Consider the following 23,552-nt stretch of genomic DNA (forward strand, 5'->3'; position numbering starts at 1 on the left):
AAAGAAATGTTAGAAACGCTCACTCTGAGATGTATAAAGGAGAATAATTTATCATGCAGGAGATAACTTGGTCCCTTTTCTATTCAGAGAGAAAATGGCTTTTGTGTAGGACCATGTCTTTTTTCCAAAGGATCCAATGTTTAATGAACTTGGATTGTTCTGCAAGTTCAGATTGTGTCAGCCTGTGGAATCTAATCTAATTGAGATGTTCATTATGATGAACAGTCATAAGCCTGCCTGTTTGGTTATTTAGAGTTATGGGAAAAACGCCATTGTATTATACAGAATCATTCTGATTGAATTGTTTGTCTTTGTAGGATAAAAAGCCTGGTTTCCAGAAGGAAAAACCTGCCTACCCCCTCTGTATGAGATTATCTAACTCACCTTCAGTTGAAAAGCCATGATAAAGATTCTTCATTTCTTAGACTAGATTTTACCCCATATCATTTCAACCAAAGTTTATTGTTGATACTGACTGATCTAGAAAGGCCTGCCAGTTTGGTTACAAGTTAAACAAACTGCAATTTTATGGAATTTGATAAACACTGAGATAGGCTGTAGTCAGAAGTTTGCCCTTACCAGTACTAGAAAGGAAGAAACTTTGTTGATCAGATGAAAAGTCACATTAAGTCCAACAGATCTAAGTAATTTGGCAGTTCTCTGAGAAATGCTCTTGACATAAAGGATGGAAATACAGATGATAACTTCCTGAGGGGCAAGTGAGGGAGGAACTCACCTTGTTATCATAGTATTTAGAAAAGCCATAAGACAGGACAGTGGTCTAATTACAATTGATTGTGATGCTGATTGTGTAATCAGCATCTCAGTAGAACTCAGCAAGTAAACCCAGTGAATGAGTATTTTAATAATTCCAGATTTCTAATAAGGAAATGACTGAAAATGGCTGACAATAAATATAAAATCTGGTGTGGGTTTTCTTTCAAAAAAACAGAAAACTGAAGCTTACCCTCTAAATGAAAATTAAGATCTTAAAGAGGAAATATGCTGATCTTTTTCTACTTTAAGAGTAAACTGTATGCAAGGATCAACAGCTTTACTTTATAATAAAATCTTAAAGTTCTGACATATCTGTACCTTAAGAATTGAATTAAATAGAAAAATTGAATACACAAAGAACATCAATAAGAAAGTCTTGTTGGAGTAATTCTAATATTTCAGCTAGGGATACATTTGTGATACACACAATATCCAGGCTTATTAAGAGAGCACCAGAGTGAAGAGAAAGTTCTGAGATTTTTTTTTTTTTTCTTTGAAATGCACTCTTGTTAATGAAGGATGTGGGATTACCTGTAAAGTTAGAGAGAAAATGAGAAGGATAGTTGCAATTTTATTTTATTATAGTCACTAACAGGACCTAACAGAACATTCATTTGGTGGAAATCTGGAAGTCCATACCATCCAGGAGGGTGGCCACGATAGGTTTTTATTTTAGCTTCATTTTGGTTTCATCATCCAACAGGAGATATTGCTGATAAGTTTGTGTAGCCTATTTATTTGACTAGATGCAGTTATGATTAGCTGTATTGACTGGCATAGTCACATAACATTAAGGTATTTTTCTATAATAATTTTTCCTACACCACCACTTGTGTTCCTTCTCTAGGAAGAGTAATGCTTTAAGTAATAATAAGACAAATTTGAAGATAGAGACTTTATACTTAAAAAGAATCGGTGCTGCTTCAAAACAAAGATCTGTGTCTAAAGGAATATTATAAAGATCTCTAGCTATTGACAGAAAAAATTCCATAGCTGAAATGGATTTAAGAATGGCAAAATCAGGATCTTTGGATAAGCAGTTATTTCCTCAGGAGGGGAACTTATCCTGAAACATTAAAAATGGTTTTATCTGCTCTCTAACAAGAAAATGATGATGGCCAACAAGATTAAATTTCTTTGTTTATCATATGTAGTAGCAAAAACATGTTTGGAAGAATCTGTAGAAATACTTTATATAACATTCAGATAACATGAGATACAATATTGAGACTAATTGGTCTTGAGAAGACTGGATATCTGACTCCTTACAGTAAATTCATGTTCTTTATTAAAACCAGTGTTGCAGACAATCATAGATGTTGGATGTTATTATTCATGCTTAAGTCCTAATTTGGCACTCCTCTCTCGTGTTGTATAGAGAAGTTTTTAAAGTAGTTGGAAGTTTATTTTTCACTTGGTTAGACTATAATAAATTTAGTTTAATCCTTTATCCTACCTTACCTTATACTACCTTACCCCAGTCCTGAAGATACTTTCAGGTGCAAACTTTGTTTGCTCACACTTGGATAAAGGATTAAACTAAATTTATTATAGTCTAACCAAGTGAAAAATAAACTTTCAACATCTTTCTCTAAATCCAGAGTAATTTAATAAAAAGGTGGCACACCATTTGGTAACTCCTATAGGTAGAGATGACCTTGCTAATGCTTCTTCCTGGTTTTTCCACTCAGCCCTGGCTCCCACTAAAGAGACCTCAGTAAAGGTCGGAACTAGTCTGGGTAGTGACCCTCCCTTAATGCATAACATTATACATATCCGCAAGGAGATGTGTTTTGCATTATGTGAGATACTGAGATAGGAGTGTTGTGATCTTGCTCCACCTTTGCAACGAGTTGCCCGGTGTTGTACTACCTTACCCCAGTCCTGAAGACACTTGGATAAAGGATTAAACTAAATTTATTATAAAGTAGTTGGGTTGAAGTTGACCTTAAAATGATTCCCAAATTTTTGACAGATTAATGCAGTCAGGAGAGTGTGTTTCTTAACCATTGCTGACTAAAGCTAGGCTCTCCAGCTTCTTTGCAGTTTTCTTCCATCTGATCCTGTGCGAGGGGTGTCCAGGTACATGGTCTCTCAGTCCTGATTTTCCATAATGATGGTAACGAATGTATTTCTTGTGTTCTCCAAGATAGATGTTAAGAAACCTACCATGTGACACCTAAAGGATAGAGTTTGTCTTTAGCTTAGTGGATCATGGTTGGTAATTTGAAGCATATTTTGAACATGGTGTGACATATTTCTTTAGTGAAAAGCTATCTCTTCGGGTGTACACTGGAAATGTGAGATAGGAAAATTGGTGGTTTGTTTTTGTATGTTGGTACATGGTTCAGGTTATCTGTTTTATAGGAGCTGTAGGCATTAATTTAAAATGTGTGGAAAAGTTGAGTTCTTTGATGCTCAATATCCAGGCTAGTTGAGTTCTCTTAATTACCTGGATAATGTACATCTCAACACAAATATTTTTCTAGCTGAAACATTAAAAGTACTCCAAGAAGACTATCCCATGGATATTCTTTGTCTATTCAATTTTGTCATCCATTCAGGTTAATTTGCTTGTCAGAATTTATTTTACCAGCCAATAAAAGGTACTGCCATCAATAATCCTGTTTCTCTTACAAATTACTTTATGGAATGATCTGGACAGTGACTGCTCAGTAATATCCAGTGTCTTATGGTACAAATATATTGGGTGATATTTTTGCATTATGGCAAGGAGCACTTTCTGAACTTCATGATTTTATTACAAAAAAGCTATTGCTATTCATCCTTGCATACAATTTACTTTTAAAGTTAATTGTTTGGATGGTAGCCTTCAGTTCTATGTTTTTGAAAGAAAAATCCACTGTGAACTTTATATTCATAGTCAGTCACACTGCCATCATTAAGAATCTCATCTTTGGGACTTACTCATTGTTCTCTAATAAGGCATTTTCAGTACAATAAATACATTTTATTGAAGCCACCTACTTGTCTAACGGCCTCATTGAGTCCTAGTAATAAGGCCCTTAACAGTTAGAGTTCCACTCATATCATTTTATTACTTGTATATGAAAAATATATAACTTCTGCATTGATTCATCCTTACTCTCTTCCTAGATCTGGCTTACACTGATGAGACTCCAATAAAGGTTGCAACTGATTTGGGTAATGACCCTTCCCATAATGTATAGCAATATGCATCTAAAGGAAGTGTGTTTTACATAATTGGATACTAAGACAATTGATGTCTAGTCAACAGCAGCCTCTACATTGTATATGGTATATGATGGCATAATAAGATATGTCATGTCCAAACTTTGCTTACACCTGAGTCAAGAATAGAACAAGAATATAATGTGTCTGAGAGAGTCACCAAATTACTTATGTTTGTTGTGACTTCACCCAGTCAACAAACTTTTTTTTCTTCATTAGGCCCTATAAAGTATAAACTTTTGCCTTTAGCCTACCTCTGTGTTTATCAAATTGTGGTTTATCTTACTTTGGCCATACTGAAAGGTCTGCTCATCTTGTCTACATTAGATTCTGTGAACTAGAACAGTCTGCCTTAGCAAAATATGACATCTCCACCATACATTCAATCCTAATCAAAGAGATTAAACTCCTACACTAAAGCCATTTTCCCTTAGATTGATTATACTTCATTAATAAGAAAAATGAATTTCTCAAGTTCTTAAGGAACAGCTTCTAAGATGTATCAAAGGCATCTTCAGTACAAGTACATCTTCAGCTAATCAAACAATAACTGGCAATTCCAATCTTAGGCACTATGTAATGGTTTACGGAAAAGTCGCCCCCAGCACATTTCGCCCCCTGTAGATAATGAGTAGGTTACAAAAATATAAATACAGTCAACTCTCGATAACTCGAATTTTTAATGAAGTCCCAGCCCCTTTAGTGGAGATTCAATGTTAAACTCTCTCGATTATTTGAACCGAACTTCCACTTTTATTCCAAATTTACATCAAGAAATTAAACTTTCTCCTACAGTTAACTTAAACCCTCTCCTCTTTGCCGACGACCAAATAATAATTACAAATTCTGAAGATAACTTACAGAAAGCTATTTTAGATCTAAATGATATATCCAAAGATTATGGTATGATAATATCAACGGAAAAATCAAAAACTATGGCCTTTAAAGGACAAGATCCAGCAAGAGCTAAAATAGTAATAGATAACAAGATCTTACAACAGGTGAATTCATTAACTACCTAGGATGTATGATGATGATGATGATGATCATCATATGTATCAAGGATTTAGGCCTAGCATGGCCTGTTCCGGCCTTAGAAGTCATCGTTGAATCGTTTTCAGAGGATGTCCTGGTTTTCTTTTTCCTAATGGCTTGTACTTTAAGGCTTGTTTTGGTAATCTTTCTGTTTTCATTCTTTGAATGTGTTCCATCCATTTATGTTTATATTTTTTAATTTTTTCTATTACTGGTTCTTGGTTTAATTCTTTCTTAATATCTTCGTTTCTTTTGTGATCAAATAGGGTATACTTTGCAGTTTTTCTCATAAACTTCATTTCTGCTGTTGTTAATCTTTGTTTGTCTTTTTGTTTTATTGTCCAGATTTCGCTTCCATACATTAAGACTGGTAGGGCTAATGTATTGTATACTTTTAGCCTGGTTTGTTTTTGAACTAGGTTTGGTTTAAATATAGAGTTAATTACACCTGTTATTTTTAAATATTTTGCAATTTTTACGTTTATAACTTTTTCATTTTCATATGTGATCATATATCCTAGTTTGTTATCTATTACTATTTTAGTTCTTGCTGGATCTCGTCCTTTAAAGGCTTTGATATTATCATACTATAATCTTTGGATATCTCATTTAGATTTAAAATAGCTTTCTGTAAGTTGTCTTTAGAATTTGTAATTATTATTTGGTTGTCGGGAAGGAGGAGAGTGTTTAAGTTAACTGTAGGTAAAAGTTTAATTCCTTGATGTAAATTTTTACTCCATTTTATTATTATTTCATTTAAGTAGATATTAAAAAGAGTTGCTGAGAGGGGACATCCCTGTCGGACCCCTTGGTTTATCTCTCTTGTATACGATAGCTTGTGATTTAATCTTATTTGTATTTGATTATTTTCATATATACTTGTGAGAGCTTTTAGGGTATTATTTGGTATTTGTCTTTCTTTTAATATATTAAATAATATGTTTCTTTTAACTTTGTCAAATGCTTTTTCAAAGTCAATAAATGCAATATGTGTTTCTAAATTATATTCTCTTCTTTTCTCTATTATTAATTTTAGGCAAAAGGCTGGGTCTATACATGATTGTCCTTTTCTAAATCCATTCTGTACTTCTAGAATAAAGTTTTCGGAATATTTCATTAGTTTGTTATTAAAGATTCTGCTATATATTTTGTAACAGGAATTTAGTATACTGATACCTCTATAGTTTTTAGGGTCATCTCTATTACCTTTCTTAAAGATAGGAATCACAATTGCTTTTTTCCATTCTATTGGAGGGATACCAGTTGAGTAAATTTTATTTAAAAATAATAAAAGTCTTTCTTTGAATCTTGTTCCTGCGTATTTATATAGTTCTGAACCTAGCTTATCTTCTCCAGGTGCATGATCACATATGAAAATGAAAAAGATATAAACGTTGGTAAAAATTGCAAAATATTTAAAAATAACAGGTGTAATTAACTCTATATTTAAACCAAACCTAGTTCAAAAACAAACCAGGCTAAAAGTATACAATACATTAGCCCTACCAGTCTTAATGTATGGAAGCAAAATCTGGACAATAAAACAAAAAGACAAACAAAGATTAACAACAGCAGAAATGAAGTTTATGAGAAAAACTGCAAAGTATACCCTATTTGATCACAAAAGAAACGAAGATATTACGAAAGAATTAAACCAAGAACCTAATAGAAAAAATTAAAAAATATAAACATAAATGGATGGAACACGTTCAAAGAATGAAAACAGAAAGATTACCAAAACAATCCTTAAAGTACAAACCATTAGGAAAAAGAAAACCAGGATGTCCTCTTAAACAATGACTTCTAAGGCCGAAACAGGCCATGCTATGCCTAATCCTTGATATGCATGATGATATTGTTTTTTAAGATAATCCAGTTTTTAAGTGAAAGAGTGTAAAGTAAAAAAAAAAATTTCAGAATCTGTCTAGAAATATGGTGATCTTCTAACTGGCAAGAGTGATCAAGCAGGTTTAACTTTGAAGGTAATAATGTATGTAACAGCTTTGGCTAACATTGGGCATAATTGGAACTGCAAGGTAGGTTATTACAAATTTATACTTGTAAAAACTTAGAAGGCAACTCGAGGAACTGACTTGGCAGGAGAAAACACATGGTAAAAGAATCAGCAATGCCTGAGAATTAGTTAAAGGGTAATTGAAGGAGGCTACACTGCATCCCCAGGTTTAGGATAATTAATTGCACAAGAATTAAATTGATGAAAGATATTATGAAAGAATTAAACCAAGAACCAGTAATAGAAAAAATTAAAAAATATAAACATAAATTAATGGGACACGTTCAAAGAATGAAAACAGAAAGATTACCAAAACAATCCTTAAAGTACAAGCCATTAGGAAAAAGAAAACCAGGATGTCCTCTTAAACAATGACTTCTAAGGCCGAAACAGGCCATGCTATGCCTAATCCTTGATATGCATGATGATATTGTTTTTTAAGATAATCCAGTTTTTAAGTGAAAGAGTGTAAAGTAAAAAAAAAAATTTCAGAATCTGTCTAGAAATATGGTGATCTTCTAACTGGCAAGAGTGATCAAGCAGGTTTAACTTTGAAGGTAATAATGTATGTAACAGCTTTGGCTAACATTGGGCATAATTGGAACTGCAAGATAGGTTATTACAAATTTATACTTGTAAAAACTTAGAAGGCAACTCGAGGAAGTGACTTGGCAGAAGAATCAGCATTGCCTGAGAATTAGTTAAAGGGTAATTGAAGGAGGCTACGCTGCATCCCCAGGTTTAGGATAATTAATTGCACAAGAATTAAATTGATGAAAGATATTATGAAAGAATTAAACCAAGAACCAGTAATAGAAAAAATTAAAAAATATAAACATAAATTAATGGAACACGTTCAAAGAATGAAAACAGAAAGATTACCAAAACAAGCCTTAAAGTACAACCCATTAGGAGAAAGAAAACCAGGACGTCTTGTTAAACGATTCAACGATGACTTCTAAGGCCGGAACAGGCCATGCTAGTCCTAAATCCTTGATACACGTTATGATGATGGTGGTGTATCACTAATATGAAATGGCCTTTAGTTCTCACCCTTTCTTATTTTCCACTTTTTTTTTAAATTTTATTTTTAGGATATATTAGGATATAGGATTATTTTTAGGATAAATCAGTTAGTCTTTTGGCTAAACATATATTCATGTTTGTAAATTACACATGTTTTGCTGCCCAGTTTGCCTCTCTGTCAACATGTGCAGCTAACTCACCTTCAGTTGATGAAAGGTCCTGATAATCTTCTTTGTGTTTCAGGATTGAAACCTAAGTTTTTCCAACTCAAAGGGCTCTGTCACAACTGATTGAGGAGCAACAGAGGCTTTGTTATTTATCTGTTACTGTAATTTTTTTTTTTATTTATTTATTTTTTTCTTCCCCAGTAAAGAAGGATTTACCATTGATAGCAAAATAACACTAGTCATCAAATTTGTTTGCTCTCACACTATATAACTTAAAGGGGTCTGACGAATTTGTGAAAATGACTCAAGCTAAAATACAGTCAATTAAATAGGAGTGAAGGACTGTTTAGCTCAAGTCATTTAATTTGATAACTTGACAGTGTCAGTAGCTTGTGTGATTATAGTATTGTTTCCTAATGTTAACAGTTTTTTTTTTTTTTTTTTTTTTTTGATTCTCCAAATTCATTTTCATTATTAGAAATTTTTAAATCCCCTTAATTTAATTTTTAGAAGCTGACATGGCTTTTGGAAAAGATGGAAAATACAAATCAGTAAGTTTGATTTATTTAGCATCAATAACAAATTTAAAATTATTTAAATGAATGAGAAAGCTTAATGTTATTAATATCATTATAATCTCAGAATACAGTCAAATTAAGTACACTGGATGGGTATCACCAGTTTGGCCTTCTCTTTGTTATCATTATGCATGCACCCTTTATTCCTTATTAGATGAAAATCAAATAATATAACAGCTTGATTTTTTTTTTTATTAAGTTGTTTGATAAAAATTAATTTTATCACTTCTTCCTATCTGACATCTTTAATATAATCTAAATTAAAATTTAATACATGCAGTTCCTGATTTTATGAGTTAATTCATTCCTAGCACATGCTTATAAAGCATGAACTCAAATGTGGGAATTTATTTACCATGAACATCATGTTAAAAAGGGTTACATTCTCAACAACGAATATGACCATAATAATGTTAAATAAATTATGGTCAATAATTTATTTAACATATATTAAATATACAAAATATAGTTTTTACAGTTTAAAGTATTAAACTATTGTTAATAGTGATTCTCGTAGACAGACTTATACGTTGGTTATGCATTTCTAAATCACTTAAGGAATTGAACAACGTAGATCTGAATCGTCGTCATCCGGTAGCATCCTCTAGCAAGAGGGTTGCAGCAGATGAGCAGCTCTTCTCCATTTCTTTCTGTCTGTCGCTTCCATCATTCTTAAACCAGTCCATTCCACGATGTCATTAAACCACTCTCTAGTTGGTCTTCCACGTCTTCTCTTCCCCTCAACTTTCCCTTGTAATATAGTTCTTGTCAAGTGTCCCGAAGAACCTCTCAGAAAGTAAAGAAGATTCATATGACTGACATGCAATCTGGTCCATATCCATACAGGAACAAGTGACCTCCCTGGTAGCCAATTGCGCAGTTCCGGACCCAGGGGACCCATCCTGAGCTGTGCATCCCTCATCATTTTGATCTTTACTGCTCATCCAAACTAGGGATAAAGTAGAAGCATAGTGGTTTCCTGTTGCCTTCTATGCATGAAGAGATGAAAAAAGTAGAAACATTGAAAGAATCATCCCTAGCCCTCGATTACTCTAATAGCATTGGGGGGAAGGAACAAGAAAGAAGAAAAGGATAGAAAGAAATAAGAGTAGGGACCATCCTATAGATAATATAACAATGTATATTACATGAAATAAGGTATGCTCCAGCATCAGGTACCTCGGGTTCGCCACTCTCGTACTCACTAAAGTGAGCCTTTGAGATCCGAATATAAATTAAAATATACTTTAATAAATATTTCCGATATTTCGGCAATGTCTCGTTGCCATTTTCAAAAGGAATTTACAAAAAGGCACGTGCACACAGGCACTACAACATAGTAAATGAGAATGAAGAGATGAAGCTATTGTTCTCCTAGAAGTCCTGATGGTGCCCTCTAGCGGGCTAAGCAGTTCTTGGTCGTTGGGCCAAAGGTCGGCTGATGTATGCCTCCCAAATTTGGGGCGGTCGCATACAACCAAATTTGTTGAGGTTTGGAGAGTTTCTTAGAGCTGAGGCTGATTCCATAAATAGTCTTTCGAATTTGTATTTGCTGCAGTGTATTACTGTAGCTTTCTTCCACTGTATTCTGGGACTGGTGTCGAGGCTAGCTGGTGAAAGGATGTACTGTCGGAGAGCTCCTGAAAGATTTGTGATTTTTGTTGATTTATTAATATTTTGTTAGATTTAATTGTGTCGTTTTAGTATATTATTGTAGTTTTATTAGTGTAGTTAGTGTACTAAAGTGTTTTTTAACATAATCTATGTCGGGAAGTCGCCGCTAGAGGGATTCGTAGTGTGTAGTGTTCGTGGAAGCTCCAGATAAGATAAGCATTATTTTCAGTTATCGTTGATAAATTTACTTTAATATTGAGTAGTTTTGTTTGTCTTGCATATCTTAGTGTGTCTGTTTGTGTGTTTTTGGTGTTTATAAATTATAATTTGATAAAATACATTACTAGTAAGTATTGGCTCCAGTACAAAGGAAAATGGTGGCCAGTAATGATGGTTCGCCATCTTCTTTCAAGAACGGTAATGTAAAGGAGACGATTCAGTGTACTATCTGCGAAATGTACGCTTTGCGGAGTGCGGTCAGAGTGTGGTTAGATGATAATAAAGGAGTGAATGTGTGTAGAAAATGTAGGGAGAATGAGGAATTGAAGTGTATTTCGGATCGTGAGTGTGATATTTTTGTCAAACTTCAGAATGAAAAAAATAGGGATATGACAAGAAACGGCGAGGTTGCACCACAGAATTGTGAGAGTGTGACTGATAGTATTAATGGTTTTACAGAGAATAAAAGAGATGAGATAGATGCAATGAGTGAGATCACGTTGTTGAATGGTGCGATACAAAGGGCAAAACAGCAGCTAGAACGTATGAGCAAAAGTCGACTGAATGAACCAACCAATAATAAAAAGTATGACAGGAAAAATAGGCGTATGAGTGTGAACATGAACAAAATGAAGGATAGAGTGCTGTATGGAGACTCGTTAGTATGAGGTGTGTTAGTAGAGGATTTGACAAAATCGTACCAACCTGGTGCGACCATAAAGGATGTAACTGAGTCTATTAGAGAGCAAAAGGAAAGGGTGAAAGAAATGATTGTTGTGGCAGGTACGAATGATTTGAAAGGAGATAAATGGAAATGATAGAAGACCTGAATGAATTGTTTGAGGTAGCAAAAGAAAAGAGTGAGAGAGTTAGAATGATTAGTCTTTTGCCACAGTATGACAGTGAAATGTTTAAAAGGAGAGCCATATTTGCGAATGACTTGATGCGTGGGTTATGTATGACGAGTGGTGTGGAATTTGTGGATGTGTGGAGTGAGTTCGATGGGCGAAAGGATCTATATAAGATGGATGGTTTGCATTTGAATGGTTATGGTGTAAGGAGACTTGAGAAAGTGTTGCTGAATGTAATGGATGTGCAAATTCAGAGAAACTAGATTTATTAAGGGGGGAGGGTAGATATACAGTCCTTAGGGAGGCAGTTGAATGTATGAATGAATATAATATGCCCGAGCAAATAAGGACAACAAATCAGAGTGGGATAGTTAATATAAGGCATCAAGGTAGGGGTTGGGGCTAATGGGGGGTCTTAAATTCATGTACACTAATGCTAGGAGTATTAGGAACAAGAAGGAAGAGTTTTTGGCCATGATTGGCACTTCCAGACCACAGGTTATTGGTATTAGTGAAACATGGCTGACTGTAGATGATATAGCCAGTGGGATTGAATGTGATGGGTATAGTGTGTTCAGGAATGACAGGGAGAATAAAATGGGGGGAGGAGTATTGTTGATGATAGCTGATGAGCTGCAGCCAAGGAGACTAGAAGTTGAATTGCAGGATAGAGAAAAGAGCACATTTGAGGCCATTTGGTGTGAGATTTTGGCTAGCAGAACTAAATATACAATTGAGTGCTGCTATAGACCAGGTGATGGAAAAGATGGTGGTGACAGTATGCACAAGCAAATAGAAGAAATGAGTAGAAGGAGGGTAATTATTATGGGAGATTTCAACTATGGTCGCATTGATTGGAGTGAGGAGAGAACACATGGAAGGAAGGAAGTGGATTTTATGCGGTTATTAAGGGATAACTATCTGCGACAGCATGTAATGGAAAATACTAGGGGTCAGAGAGTGCTTGACCTAGTAATTACATCTGAGGATTTGTCTGTAACAAATATGATCACATTGCCACCAATAGATGAGAGTGATCATAGGGTCTTGACTTGGGAGGTGGCTAAAGGTGTGGAATTTTCAATTAAAACGGGGTACATGTGGAATTATCGGGCTGGAAAGTATGACAAGCTTAGGAGTTTGATTGGTTCAGTGCCATGGCATGTACAACTGCAAGGACTAGAAGTTGATAGTGCATGGGAGGCAGTTAAGAAGTGTTTGCATGAAGCAATAGCTGACTGTATACCTAGAGTCCGAATAATAAATCAAGTAGGGGTTAAATGGATGAACACCATTAAGCTTGAGCTGCAAAAAAAGAAACAACTATGGAGAGAATTTAAGGAGAAACCGGCAGGTACATGAACGGTATAAAGCGCAGGCCAGAAGGGTAACAAGTGTGGTAAGAAAAGCAAAAAAGGATTATGAAAGAACATTGGCCATGCAGGCTAAAGAGAATCCTAAACAGTTTTTTAGATATGTAGCAAGTAAAAGAAAAAATGTACATGGCAGAATGATTTTAAAGAATGCCAATGGTAGGGAGGTAACTGAATCAATTGATATAGTTGAGTTACTGAGTGAGCACTTTGCAAGTATATATCATCCAGGTGGTGACATTGCAGAAATGAATAAACCAGTAGATTATACGGGAATTGTGGTGAATGAAGTGGAGGTGAGTAGTCTATTGCATGACCTCAATATCAATACATCCGTGGAATTGGATGGTATGCCAGCTCGTGTCGTACAAGAAGCAGCTAAAGAATTGTTAGTACCATTGACCATTTTGTTTAATTTGAGTCTCGGGTCTGGGTTAGTCCCGAGGGGGGGGGGGTTGGAAAGAGGGGAAAATAGTTCCACTGCATAAAGGTGGTTCCAAGGCTGCTGTTGTAAATTACCGACCGATTAGCATATCAGGAATCATTGTCAAGGTCTTAGAGAAATTAGTTAAGAAAAGAATACAGGATTGGATAGATGAAAATGGGATATTGTATGGGGGACAACATGGTTTTGTGAAGGGTAGATCATGCCTCGGTAACTTGCTCACGTTTTATACCAGTGGCGGCTGAACTGGATAGGGGTAATGGGTTTACAGTGATACTACTGGACCTTGCCAAGGCCTTTGACAGGATACCACATGGAACCCTAATCAGTAAACTGGAGTAGATGGGGATAGATGTAGGGTTGGTGAGATGGATAGGAGGGTGGTTGATGGAGAGATACCAGAGAGTGGTTTATGCAGGAGTGGAGTCTAAAAGACGGCTTGTGACTAGTGGTGTGCCACAGGGCTCTGTTCTTGGACCACTGCTTTTCAATTTGTTCATCAATGATATAGGAAAGGATTTGAGAGGAAGTGTTCACTTGTTTGCTGATTATGCAAAGTTGGGTAGAGCAATTGTGAGTGCACAGGATGTCAAAATTTTACAGGATGATTTGGATAGTTTGGAGGACTGGGCTAGGAAAAATGGATGTCAATTTAATGTGGCAAAGTGTAAGGTTATGCACTTTGGGATGAAAAGAATAGCAGCAGTGTATCGCATTGGTGGAACCGTACTCCAGGAGATTGATGTGGCCAGGGATTTGGTAGTGTTGGTGGATAGGGAATTGAAGTTTATGGGACACATTGCAAAAGTGACTAAATCAGCTCATCAAATCACTTGGCTTCTGAAAAATACTTTAACATGCAGAGACAAACAAGTTGTTGTTCCTCTGTATCGAGCCTTGATGAGACCCCATCTGGACTACTGTGCCCAGTTATAGGCACCAGGGTTTCTTCCTGATGGGGAAGAAGTGGAGAGGAGCCAGAGACGAGTGATTAAGATGATAGAAGGTCTGTGGAATGAACCTTATGAGAATAGGTTGTAGATTTGTAGGTTGCAGAGATTGGACGATAGGCGAAGGAGGGGTGATATGATTGAGACATTCAAATTACTTAAGGGTTTCTATAAGATTGATCCAGAAGATATTTTTGAAAATATGACTGGTGGTGGGAGGACTAGGGGCCATGCATGGAAGCTGGGCAAGAGCGTGTTTGACAAGGGAGTTAGAGTGAGGTTTTTTACTTGGAGAGTGGTGAATGAGTGGAATAAGCTTCCAGAGTCTGTTGTGGGTGCTACGACCGTGAATGAGTTCAAGGCAAGGTATAATAGATACTGTGTCAATGTCGATTAGTTGTTCTTAATATGATGTTAGGGCCTCCCTCGATGAGTCTGTCGAATCCTTGGAGTTGCCCGGAACAATAATAATAATAATAATTCTGTGGCGTGTATCCAGAGCATGGTCTGCAAGACCAGAATGGCTGTACTTGTGAAACCGGATGTAGTCCTTATGTTCAGAAATTCTGATATTCGCTGTCCTGCCTGTTTAGCCAAAGCAAGACAGTTTACAACTGCAAGGGACCTGGTATACACCAGGTAGATCTAGGGGAAGTGGTTGGTCTTTGGTGGAGCGGATAAGGGATGCCAATTTTCTGTAAGGCCTGTAACAGGAGGTAAGGTCATGTTTTTTTAAAATTTTGGTAATTTTTTCCAAGGTGCCTCGGATGTAGGGAATGGTGATGGATTTAGAGTAATCTTTGTTGTGGAGGGGGGCTGTGGTTTGTAGGTTATAATATTTTTTTGGGGGGGGTGGGGTAGCCATTGGCTGAGAAAGTGTTGAGGATGTGATTTAGTTCAGTGTTTAGGACCATGTCGTTAGAACAGATTAGTTTAGCCCTGTTGTATAGTGTTTTCACTACTCCATATTGTTGTGAGGAGGGGAGAATTGTTAGTGAATATATCTGCCTGTATGGGTGGGTTTTCTATAAACTGAGAAAACCAAGGTTCCATCAGGCTAGCGGGTGACTAGTGTGTCTAGGAAAGGGAGGCTGTTATTTTCTTCTTTTTCCAAGGTGAACTTGATTCTGGGGTGTTGATTGTTTAAGTGTGTTAAGAAGGAGAGGAGTATTTCAGAGCCATGTGCCCAAATAGCGAACACATCATCAACATAGCAAAGCCATATGGTTGATTTTTGTGGGGGGCAGAGGCTAAGGCTTTTTCTTCAAAGGTCTCCATAAAGAAATTGGCCAAGGGTGGGGAGAGTGGTGAACCCATGGCTGTCCCCTCTATTTGTTTGTAGAATTTTCCCTTCCAAACGAAATAGTCGGAGTTCATTGTGAACTGAAATAAGGCTGAGATATCAGGAGAAAATTTAGCTTGGATTAGTTCTAAAGTTTCCTTGAGTGGGACATTTGTGAATAAGGAGGAGACGTCAAAACTGACCATTATGTCAGTATGTTGGAGTGTAAGGTTTTCTATGCTGGCTTTGAAGTGGGCTGAGTTTTTTATGTGTAATGGTGTGTTGCCAGTATAGTGTGTGAGCTCTTTGGCCAAATGTTTAGTTAATTTGTATGTGGGGGAATCAGTGGCATCCACTATGGGACGTAATGGCACATTTTCTTTGTGTATTTTTGGGAGTCCGTAAATACGGGGGGGGGGGGGGGGTATAGAGTTAAACTGCTTTAATCTGTTGGTAACTTCTACAGGCCAAGAAGTGACTTTCTTAAGGAGCCTGTGAAGTTTTCTAATGATGGTGGAATTGTATTCGATAGGGAGGTAAGTAGCCCGATCTAATAGAAGAGCATTAAGCTTACCTTTGTAGTCCTTTTGGTTAAGTACCTCTAATTCTTTATTATTCCTCATTTCCTGAACCAAAAGGACTTCAAAGGTAAGCTTAATGCTCTTCTATTGGATCGGGCTACTTACCTCCCTATCGAATACAATCCCACCAACTCACAAATTAGAAAACTTCACAGGCTCCTTAAGAAAGTCACTTCTTGGCCTGTAGAAGTTACCAACAGATTAAAGCCGTTTAACTCTATACCCCCCCCCTATATTTACGGACTCCCAAAAATACACAAAGAAAATGTGCCATTACGTCCCATAGTGGATGCCACTGATTCCCCCACATACAAATTAACTAAACATTTGGCTAAAGAGCTCACACACTATACTGGCAACACACCATTACACATAAAAAACTCAGCCCACTTCAAAGCCAGCATAGAAAACCTTACACTCCAACATACTGACATAATGGTCAGTTTTCACGTCTCCTCCTTATTCACAAATGTCCCACTCAAGGAAACTTTAGAACTAATCCAAGCTAAATTTTCTCACGATATCTCAGCCCTATTTCAGTTCACAATGAACTCAGGCTATTTCGTTTGGCAGGGAATATTCTACAAACAAATAGAGGGAACAGCCATGGGTTCACCACTCTCCCCACCCTTGGCCAATTTCTTTATGGAGACCTTTGAAGAAAAAGCCTTAGCCTCTGCCCCCCACAAAAACCAACCATATGGCTTTGCTATGTTGATGATGTGTTCGCTATTTGGGCACGCTCCTCTCCTTCTTAACACACTTAAACAACCAACACCCCAGAATCAAGTTCACCTTGGAAAAAGAGGAAAACAACAGCCTCCCTTTCCTAGACACGCTAGTCACCCACCAGCCTGATGGAACCTTGGTTTTCTCAGTTTATAGAAAACCCACCCATACAGGCAGATACATTCACCAACAATCCCCCCCCCCCTCACAACAATATGGAGTAGTGAAAACACTATACAACAGGGCTAAACTAATCTGTTCTAATGACATGGCCCTAAACACTGAACTAAATCACATCCTCAACACTTTCTCAGCCAATGGCTACCCCCCCTCCCAAAAAAAAAAATATTATAACCTACAAACCACAGCCCCCCCTCCACAACAAAGATTACTCTAAATCCATCGCCATTCCCTACATCCGAGGCACCTCGGAAAAAATTACCAAAATTTTAAAAAAACATGACCTTACCTCCTGTTACAGGCCCTATAGAAAATTGGCATCCCTTATCCACTCCACCAAAGACCAACCACTTCCCCTAGATCTACCTGGTGTATACCAGGTCCCTTGCAATTGTAAACTGTCTTGCTTTGGCCAAACAGGCAGGACAGCGAATATCAGAATTTCTGAACACAAGGACTACATCCGGTTTCACAAGTACAGCCATTCTGGTCTTGCAGACCATGCTTTGGATACACGCCACAGAATACGGTGGAAGAAAGCTACAGTAATACACTGCAGGAAATACAAATTCGAAAGACTATTTATGGAATCAGCCTCAGCCCTAAGAAACTCTCCAATCCTCAATAGATGAAAATTCAGAAGCCTGGTATTTTTTTTTATCAAATTTGAATAAAAATGAATTTATCACTTCTTCCTGGTATCTTTAATATTCTGAAATCATGATGCATGTTTCTTTATTAATAATTTAAAATTTATTATGAACTCTCTCCCTTGTTATCTATCTATAAAAAAATAATAAATTCTTATAAGTACAATTAATTGGGTTTTGCCTTGATTATTTTATTGCTGTTAAATTGAGAACCATTTTCCAATAAATAAACACACACAGCTTTTACTAGTACAAATTGTAGAAACAAAAAATAATTTATATGATGGAAGGTTTATTGAAATGTATTTCCTTTAAAATAGCACTTAATGGGAACTTTTTTTTATTCTTATTATTGTAAGAATTCACTGTACATATACAGTAATCTACTGTTCATCTGACCTTCAAAACAACACCCCTTCAATTATCTTAACTCACTGTTCTTATAATCAAAGGGTAAAATAAATGATAGTTTACCGTATGGTGAAGATGGAATTTTCAACATTTAAATAACACATAATGCTATTTTTTTTCTTCCTTAGGGATGATATGTTTAATAGTATGCTCTTGTTCTCACATCAGATGGCTGAAGCTTGTTCTAAAGATTTTATTGAAGTAAGTAATCAAATCACTGAGGTATCTGTTCAGAATTATAAACACAGCAACTATAATAGATGCTCAATTTTAACTTTATTTATTTATTTTATGTTGTTCCCACCCATAAAAACTTATATGCAAACCTATATAATGTTTGTACTGTGAGATTTTTTTTCTTATTTTTATCAATTTTATTATTATTATTATTATTGTTGTACAGGCACTTCCCAAAGATCCAAACTATCCACACAATCTCTCATACCTCTCCTTAAACCCATTGACAGACAAAACACTAACAATGCAAAGCAAAAAATCTAGTCTTCACTCCCTTACTAACCACAAGTTTACTCAACTTCCAAGGACAACCTTTTGTTCTCTCCCCTCTAGCCAACTGCTGGAACATTTTCCCTGATCAATCCTATAAAACACTTGAAGTAACTTAAATGTTTCTATCATATTCCCTTTTTTTTAAGCCTATAACCAACCTCTACATTCCCACATACCCTCAATCTATTCTCTTCTCATTGAGAACATTCTGCAGATCACACACCAACTTAGTGGCTCACCCCTGAATCCTTCCTCATCACCAGGAGACCAGACCTGAGAACAGTAAGCTAGATGTGGATGTATCAAGGTCTCATAAAGAGGAATAACAACTTCCTTATCTCTACCTGTTAATGTGTTCTTCTTCAATAACCAAGTAGTATTATGAGCAACCTTAGCAAAATATCCTTAAACTTTAATAATCTGTCTACCACCAGCACCCGTAAATTCCTGGCTACATCTATTTCCTGGAATACACTTCCATCAATATGTACACAGCTTTATCCCAAGATGTATAACTTTACATTTCTCCATATTAAACTGATATCCATTATCTTTTGATCATACTGACAGCTTGAAAGTTTGTTAAGGGGATAAAAATTCCTTATTGTTTTTCAGCCAGTAAGCGAAACTAAGATCGCAAACTACGATCTGAACGTTTCATGCCGACGAACTGTCAGCGTATCCAAGCGTACGTGACCACTTGGTAGTGCCACACCACGGCAACTCGTTGCAAAGGTGGAGCAAGATCCCTCACTGTTCTTGATATTTTCTCATAATGTAAAACACACAGCTCTTAGGAGATGTAGTGCTGTTTTGCATTATGAGGAGAGGTCACTACCCAGACCGGTTTCAACCTTTTTTGAGGTCTCATCAGTGAGTAGCTAGACCTAGAATATCAGAGTTTAAGTGAAAAGAACTTACATATTTTTGCTGTACGATTGTCAGAAAGGTGTGTCACTATATTATGTTATAACATAGTATAACTAAGATGAAAAGCTAAACGGCTATTTTTTTCTGGCGAGGTTAGTCAGTTAAGGGGATAAAAAGTGACACACCTTTCTGACAATCATACAGCAAAAGTATGTAAGTTCTTTTCACTTAAACTCTGATATTCTAGGTCTAGCTACTCACTGATGAGACCTCAAAAAAGGTTGAAACCGGTCTGGGTAGTGACCTCTCCTCATAATGTAAAACAGTACTACATCTCCTAAGAGCTGTGTGTTTTACATTATGAGAAAATATCAAGAACAGTGAGGGATCTTGCTCCACCTTTGCAACGCGTTGCCGTGGTGTGGCACTACCAAGTGGTCACATACGCTTGGATACGCTGACAGTTCGTCGGCATGAAACGTTCAGATCGTAGTTTGCGATCTTAGTTTCGCTTACTGGCTGAAAAACAATAAGGGATTTTTATCCCGTTAACTGACTAACCTCACGAGAAAAAAATAGCCGTTTGGCTTTTCAGCTTGAAAGTTTATTTTTCACTAGGTTAGACTATAATAAATTTAGTTTAATCCTTTATCCCAGTGAGAGCAAACAAAGTTTGCGCCTGAAAATATCTTCAGGACTGAATAAAGTGTTGTACTATCTTACCTGGGAAAGTAGTACAACACCAAGGCGACTCGTAGCAAAGGTGGGGCAAGCTACCAACACTCCTATCCCAGTATCTCCCATAATGCAAAACACATCTCCTTGTGGATATGTATACTGTTGCATTAAGGGATTGGCCACTACCCAGACTACTTTCGACCTTTATTGAGGTCTCTTCAGTGGGAGCCAGGCCCAGAGTTGGAGATACCAGGCAGAAGCAGTAGCAGGGTTCATCTTTACCTATAGATACTGGGATAGGTGTGTTGGTAGCTTGCCACACCTTTGCTACGAGTCGCTTCGTGTTGTACTACTTACCCAGGTAAGATAGTACAACACTTTATTCAGTCCTGAAGATATTTTCAGGTACAAACTTTGTTTGCTCTCACTGGGATAAAGGATTAAACTAAATTTATTATAGTCTAACCTAGTGAAAAATAAACTTTCAACATCTTTCTCTAAATCCAGAGTAATTTAATTAAAAAAAAAAAAAAGGTGGCAAACCTTTTGGCAACTCCTATAGGTAAAGATGAACCTTCTACTGCTTCTGCCTGGTATCTCCAACTCTGGGCCTGGCTCCCACTGAAGAGACCTCAGTAAAGGTCGAAAGTAGTCTGGGTAATGGCCAATCCCTTAATGCATAACAGTATACATATCCACAAGGAGATGTGTTTTGCATTATGGGAGATACTGGGATAGGAGTGTTGGTAGCTTGCCCCACCTTTGCTACGAGTCACCTTGGTGTTGTACTACTTACCCAGGTAAGATAGTACAACACTTTATTCAGTCCTGAAGATATTTTCAGGTGCAAACTTTGTTTGCTCTCACTGGGATAAAGGATTAAACTAAATTTATTATACTGACAGCTTATTTAAATCATCCTGCAATCTCTCCACATCACCTTCATTCACTATTACTCTACCTAATTTTGCATCATCGGCAACTAGCTGAATATTTCCTTTCAAGTTTAAGCTGGTGACTAGTGATGTACTACAACATTCAGCGCTCCTAGCACCGAATGTTGTAGTACATCACTAGTCACCAGCTTTCACCTGGATTCTGCTCCTTTGTATACCACTTTTGGATATCTGTCCAGTAGCTATCCTGTTGCACATGACCAATGTCATATTCATCCCATGTTTTATAATTTGCTTAACAGAGTCCCATGTGGTATTTAGTCAAATGCCTTTGCAAAATTCAGCAGTCACAGTGCCATGGTGTCACTTATAGAGTATCATATTTTTATCTGTCCATTCTTGAATTCTCTATTTGAACAATTTTTCCAGCACTTTTACTACCACTCCTGAGGTACTGTATTGGTCTATAATTTGCCACTGCAGTCTTAGACCCACCCTTATGCAAGGGAATTATATTGTCCTGTTTCCACTCCCTTGGAATTCTCCCACAGCTGAGAATTAAATTAAGCAGACTAGTCAGCGGCATTGCCAGTTTCCTCGTACATTCCCACAAAATTCAAGCTGATATCCCATCTAATCGCACAGCTGTATTTACATTGAGATCCTGTAATATCCTAAGAACCTTTAATTCGTCCATCTCTGTCACATGTCATAGCATTAACCACACTTATATGATATACCTTTGCACAAACGTCACTTAGTAACTCAACTATTTTATCTGTTTCCTCGTGACCACCAACACTCATCAAGGTCATTCTTCCTCTTACTTACCACATAATGAAAGGACTCTTTGGTATTTCCTTTGGACTGCTAGGCTAGTTTCTTCTCATAATCTGATTTTGCCTTCCTTACTACACTGGTGAACTTTCATTCCTGACCCTTGTACTGTTCAGAAGTTTGCTGGTCACCTTTCTCCTTATATATCCTCCACAACATTTTCCTTTTGATATCCCTTTTAATGATATTACTCATCTATCTAACTCCTACCTGATTAACTTTACCTTAGGTATACAATTTAATATTGCTTCCTCTAAATGCTCCTTAACTATCTCCCATTCACTACTAACCATTTTTCCGTTGCAGGGTTTTATGCCATGGAACAGCTTCTAGCTTCCTCCTAAGCTCGTCATAATCACTTGCCTTATAGTTCCACATATACCCTCTTGAAAGAGTATTCCTCATTTTTTACAGTCTCCCAAGTCAAGATGACATGGGGGAGGCGATGTGGTCACCTTGGTTATGGATAGTTCTTTGATCCTATGATCCAATACTCTTGCACCCCAAGCCTTCTGTATCACATGCTGCTCATATCTCAGTAGGTGTATAAATTCCATTTCCATCTTGTCTTCCAGTCTATATCTCCATACTTGAAGCCCCCCCCCCCCCCTCTGTAATAATCACTTGTCCTGCACTCATTGTACTAATTTGCTAATTTGCTGCATATCTTCCAGATCATCCCTGGCCTTTATATATATATATGGTTTTTTTTTTTTTTTGTATTTTTTATTATTATTTTTTTTTATTATTATGCTCTAGTGACCAAACATGGAACTTTTTGAAGTCCCTTCAGGTATTCAATAATTCTTATACATTGAAAAATTTAACTTTTAAAAATTCACTTGCACTTAATGAATTTATTGATACCATCTGCAGTATGACATGGTGCATTGTTCATTAAAGCTGCTACAGCATACGAAATGTTGAATATCTATCACTGTTTCTTCAGGTATATTACTGATCCTGCTATACTATGCTATACTAAGAGTAACAGCTCCAAAATATTATACCAGTCTTCATAGTTTCAGTGATGCACTCAGGCATTTATCACCACTGATAAATCTTGAATGAAAGAGAATTTATAATGTATTACCTTTCATTCAGATTTAACAAATATCTAAATCTCGATGTAATACTTGTATATTAATAAAAAGAAATTAAATGTAAATGAAATGACAATAACATCCTTGATTTGAAATTTGAATTTGCTGAATATTGTATTGTCAAATGTCTTATGTGAGAAGAAAAAAAAAAGAAGGGAAGCAATTTAGGAATGGATGAAGTATATGTTAGTATGCAAACATTATGCTAAAATCCCATGTAAGATAAGAAGATTAAATCATAACCTGAGGCCATTACATACACAGAGGTCTATGTTGCACGGGGGGGGGGGTCTCCTGTGGACGAGAATGAGAAGCATCGGAACAAAGTGCAGAGGAATTGAGGTGCTGTGTGAAGGTCATTAAGGGGGGGGGGGTGTATAGTGTTTTGTGACACAAAAACGCGGCTTTTGGCTTTTGCCCTTTACCTGTTCCAGTGAGGTCAGGATAAGATGAATGAAAGCGGCGATGCAGCCAAGTAGAATGCCAACATGCATATAGGTCTTGGCATAGCAAAAGGTCAGTGTAGGCCGAGAAGAAAATGCGGAACCTCGTGGACCAACATC

At 36.7% G+C, this 23,552-nt stretch overlaps 1 protein-coding gene across 3 annotated transcripts in view; it reads left to right on the plus strand.

The window, feature by feature from the left end:
* LOC150102123 (tRNA (32-2'-O)-methyltransferase regulator THADA-like) overlaps nucleotides 1-23,552 on the plus strand; it is a 694,369-nt gene that overhangs the window by 606,572 nt on the left and 64,245 nt on the right. For all 3 annotated transcript variants that reach the window (XM_090398691.1, XM_090398692.1, XM_090398693.1), the window contains 2 exons: nucleotides 8,743-8,783; nucleotides 18,224-18,296. In XM_090398691.1, the coding sequence (XP_090254817.1) occupies nucleotides 8,743-8,783; nucleotides 18,224-18,296 (114 nt within the window). The remainder of the gene's footprint in view (nucleotides 1-8,742; nucleotides 8,784-18,223; nucleotides 18,297-23,552) is intronic.

The sequence above is a fragment of the Typopeltis vanoorti genome, chromosome 10, assembly GCF_054136105.1.
Source record: "Typopeltis vanoorti isolate ZY-2024b chromosome 10, IOZ_Tvanoo_1.0, whole genome shotgun sequence".
Taxonomy (NCBI): domain Eukaryota; kingdom Metazoa; phylum Arthropoda; class Arachnida; order Uropygi; family Thelyphonidae; genus Typopeltis; species Typopeltis vanoorti.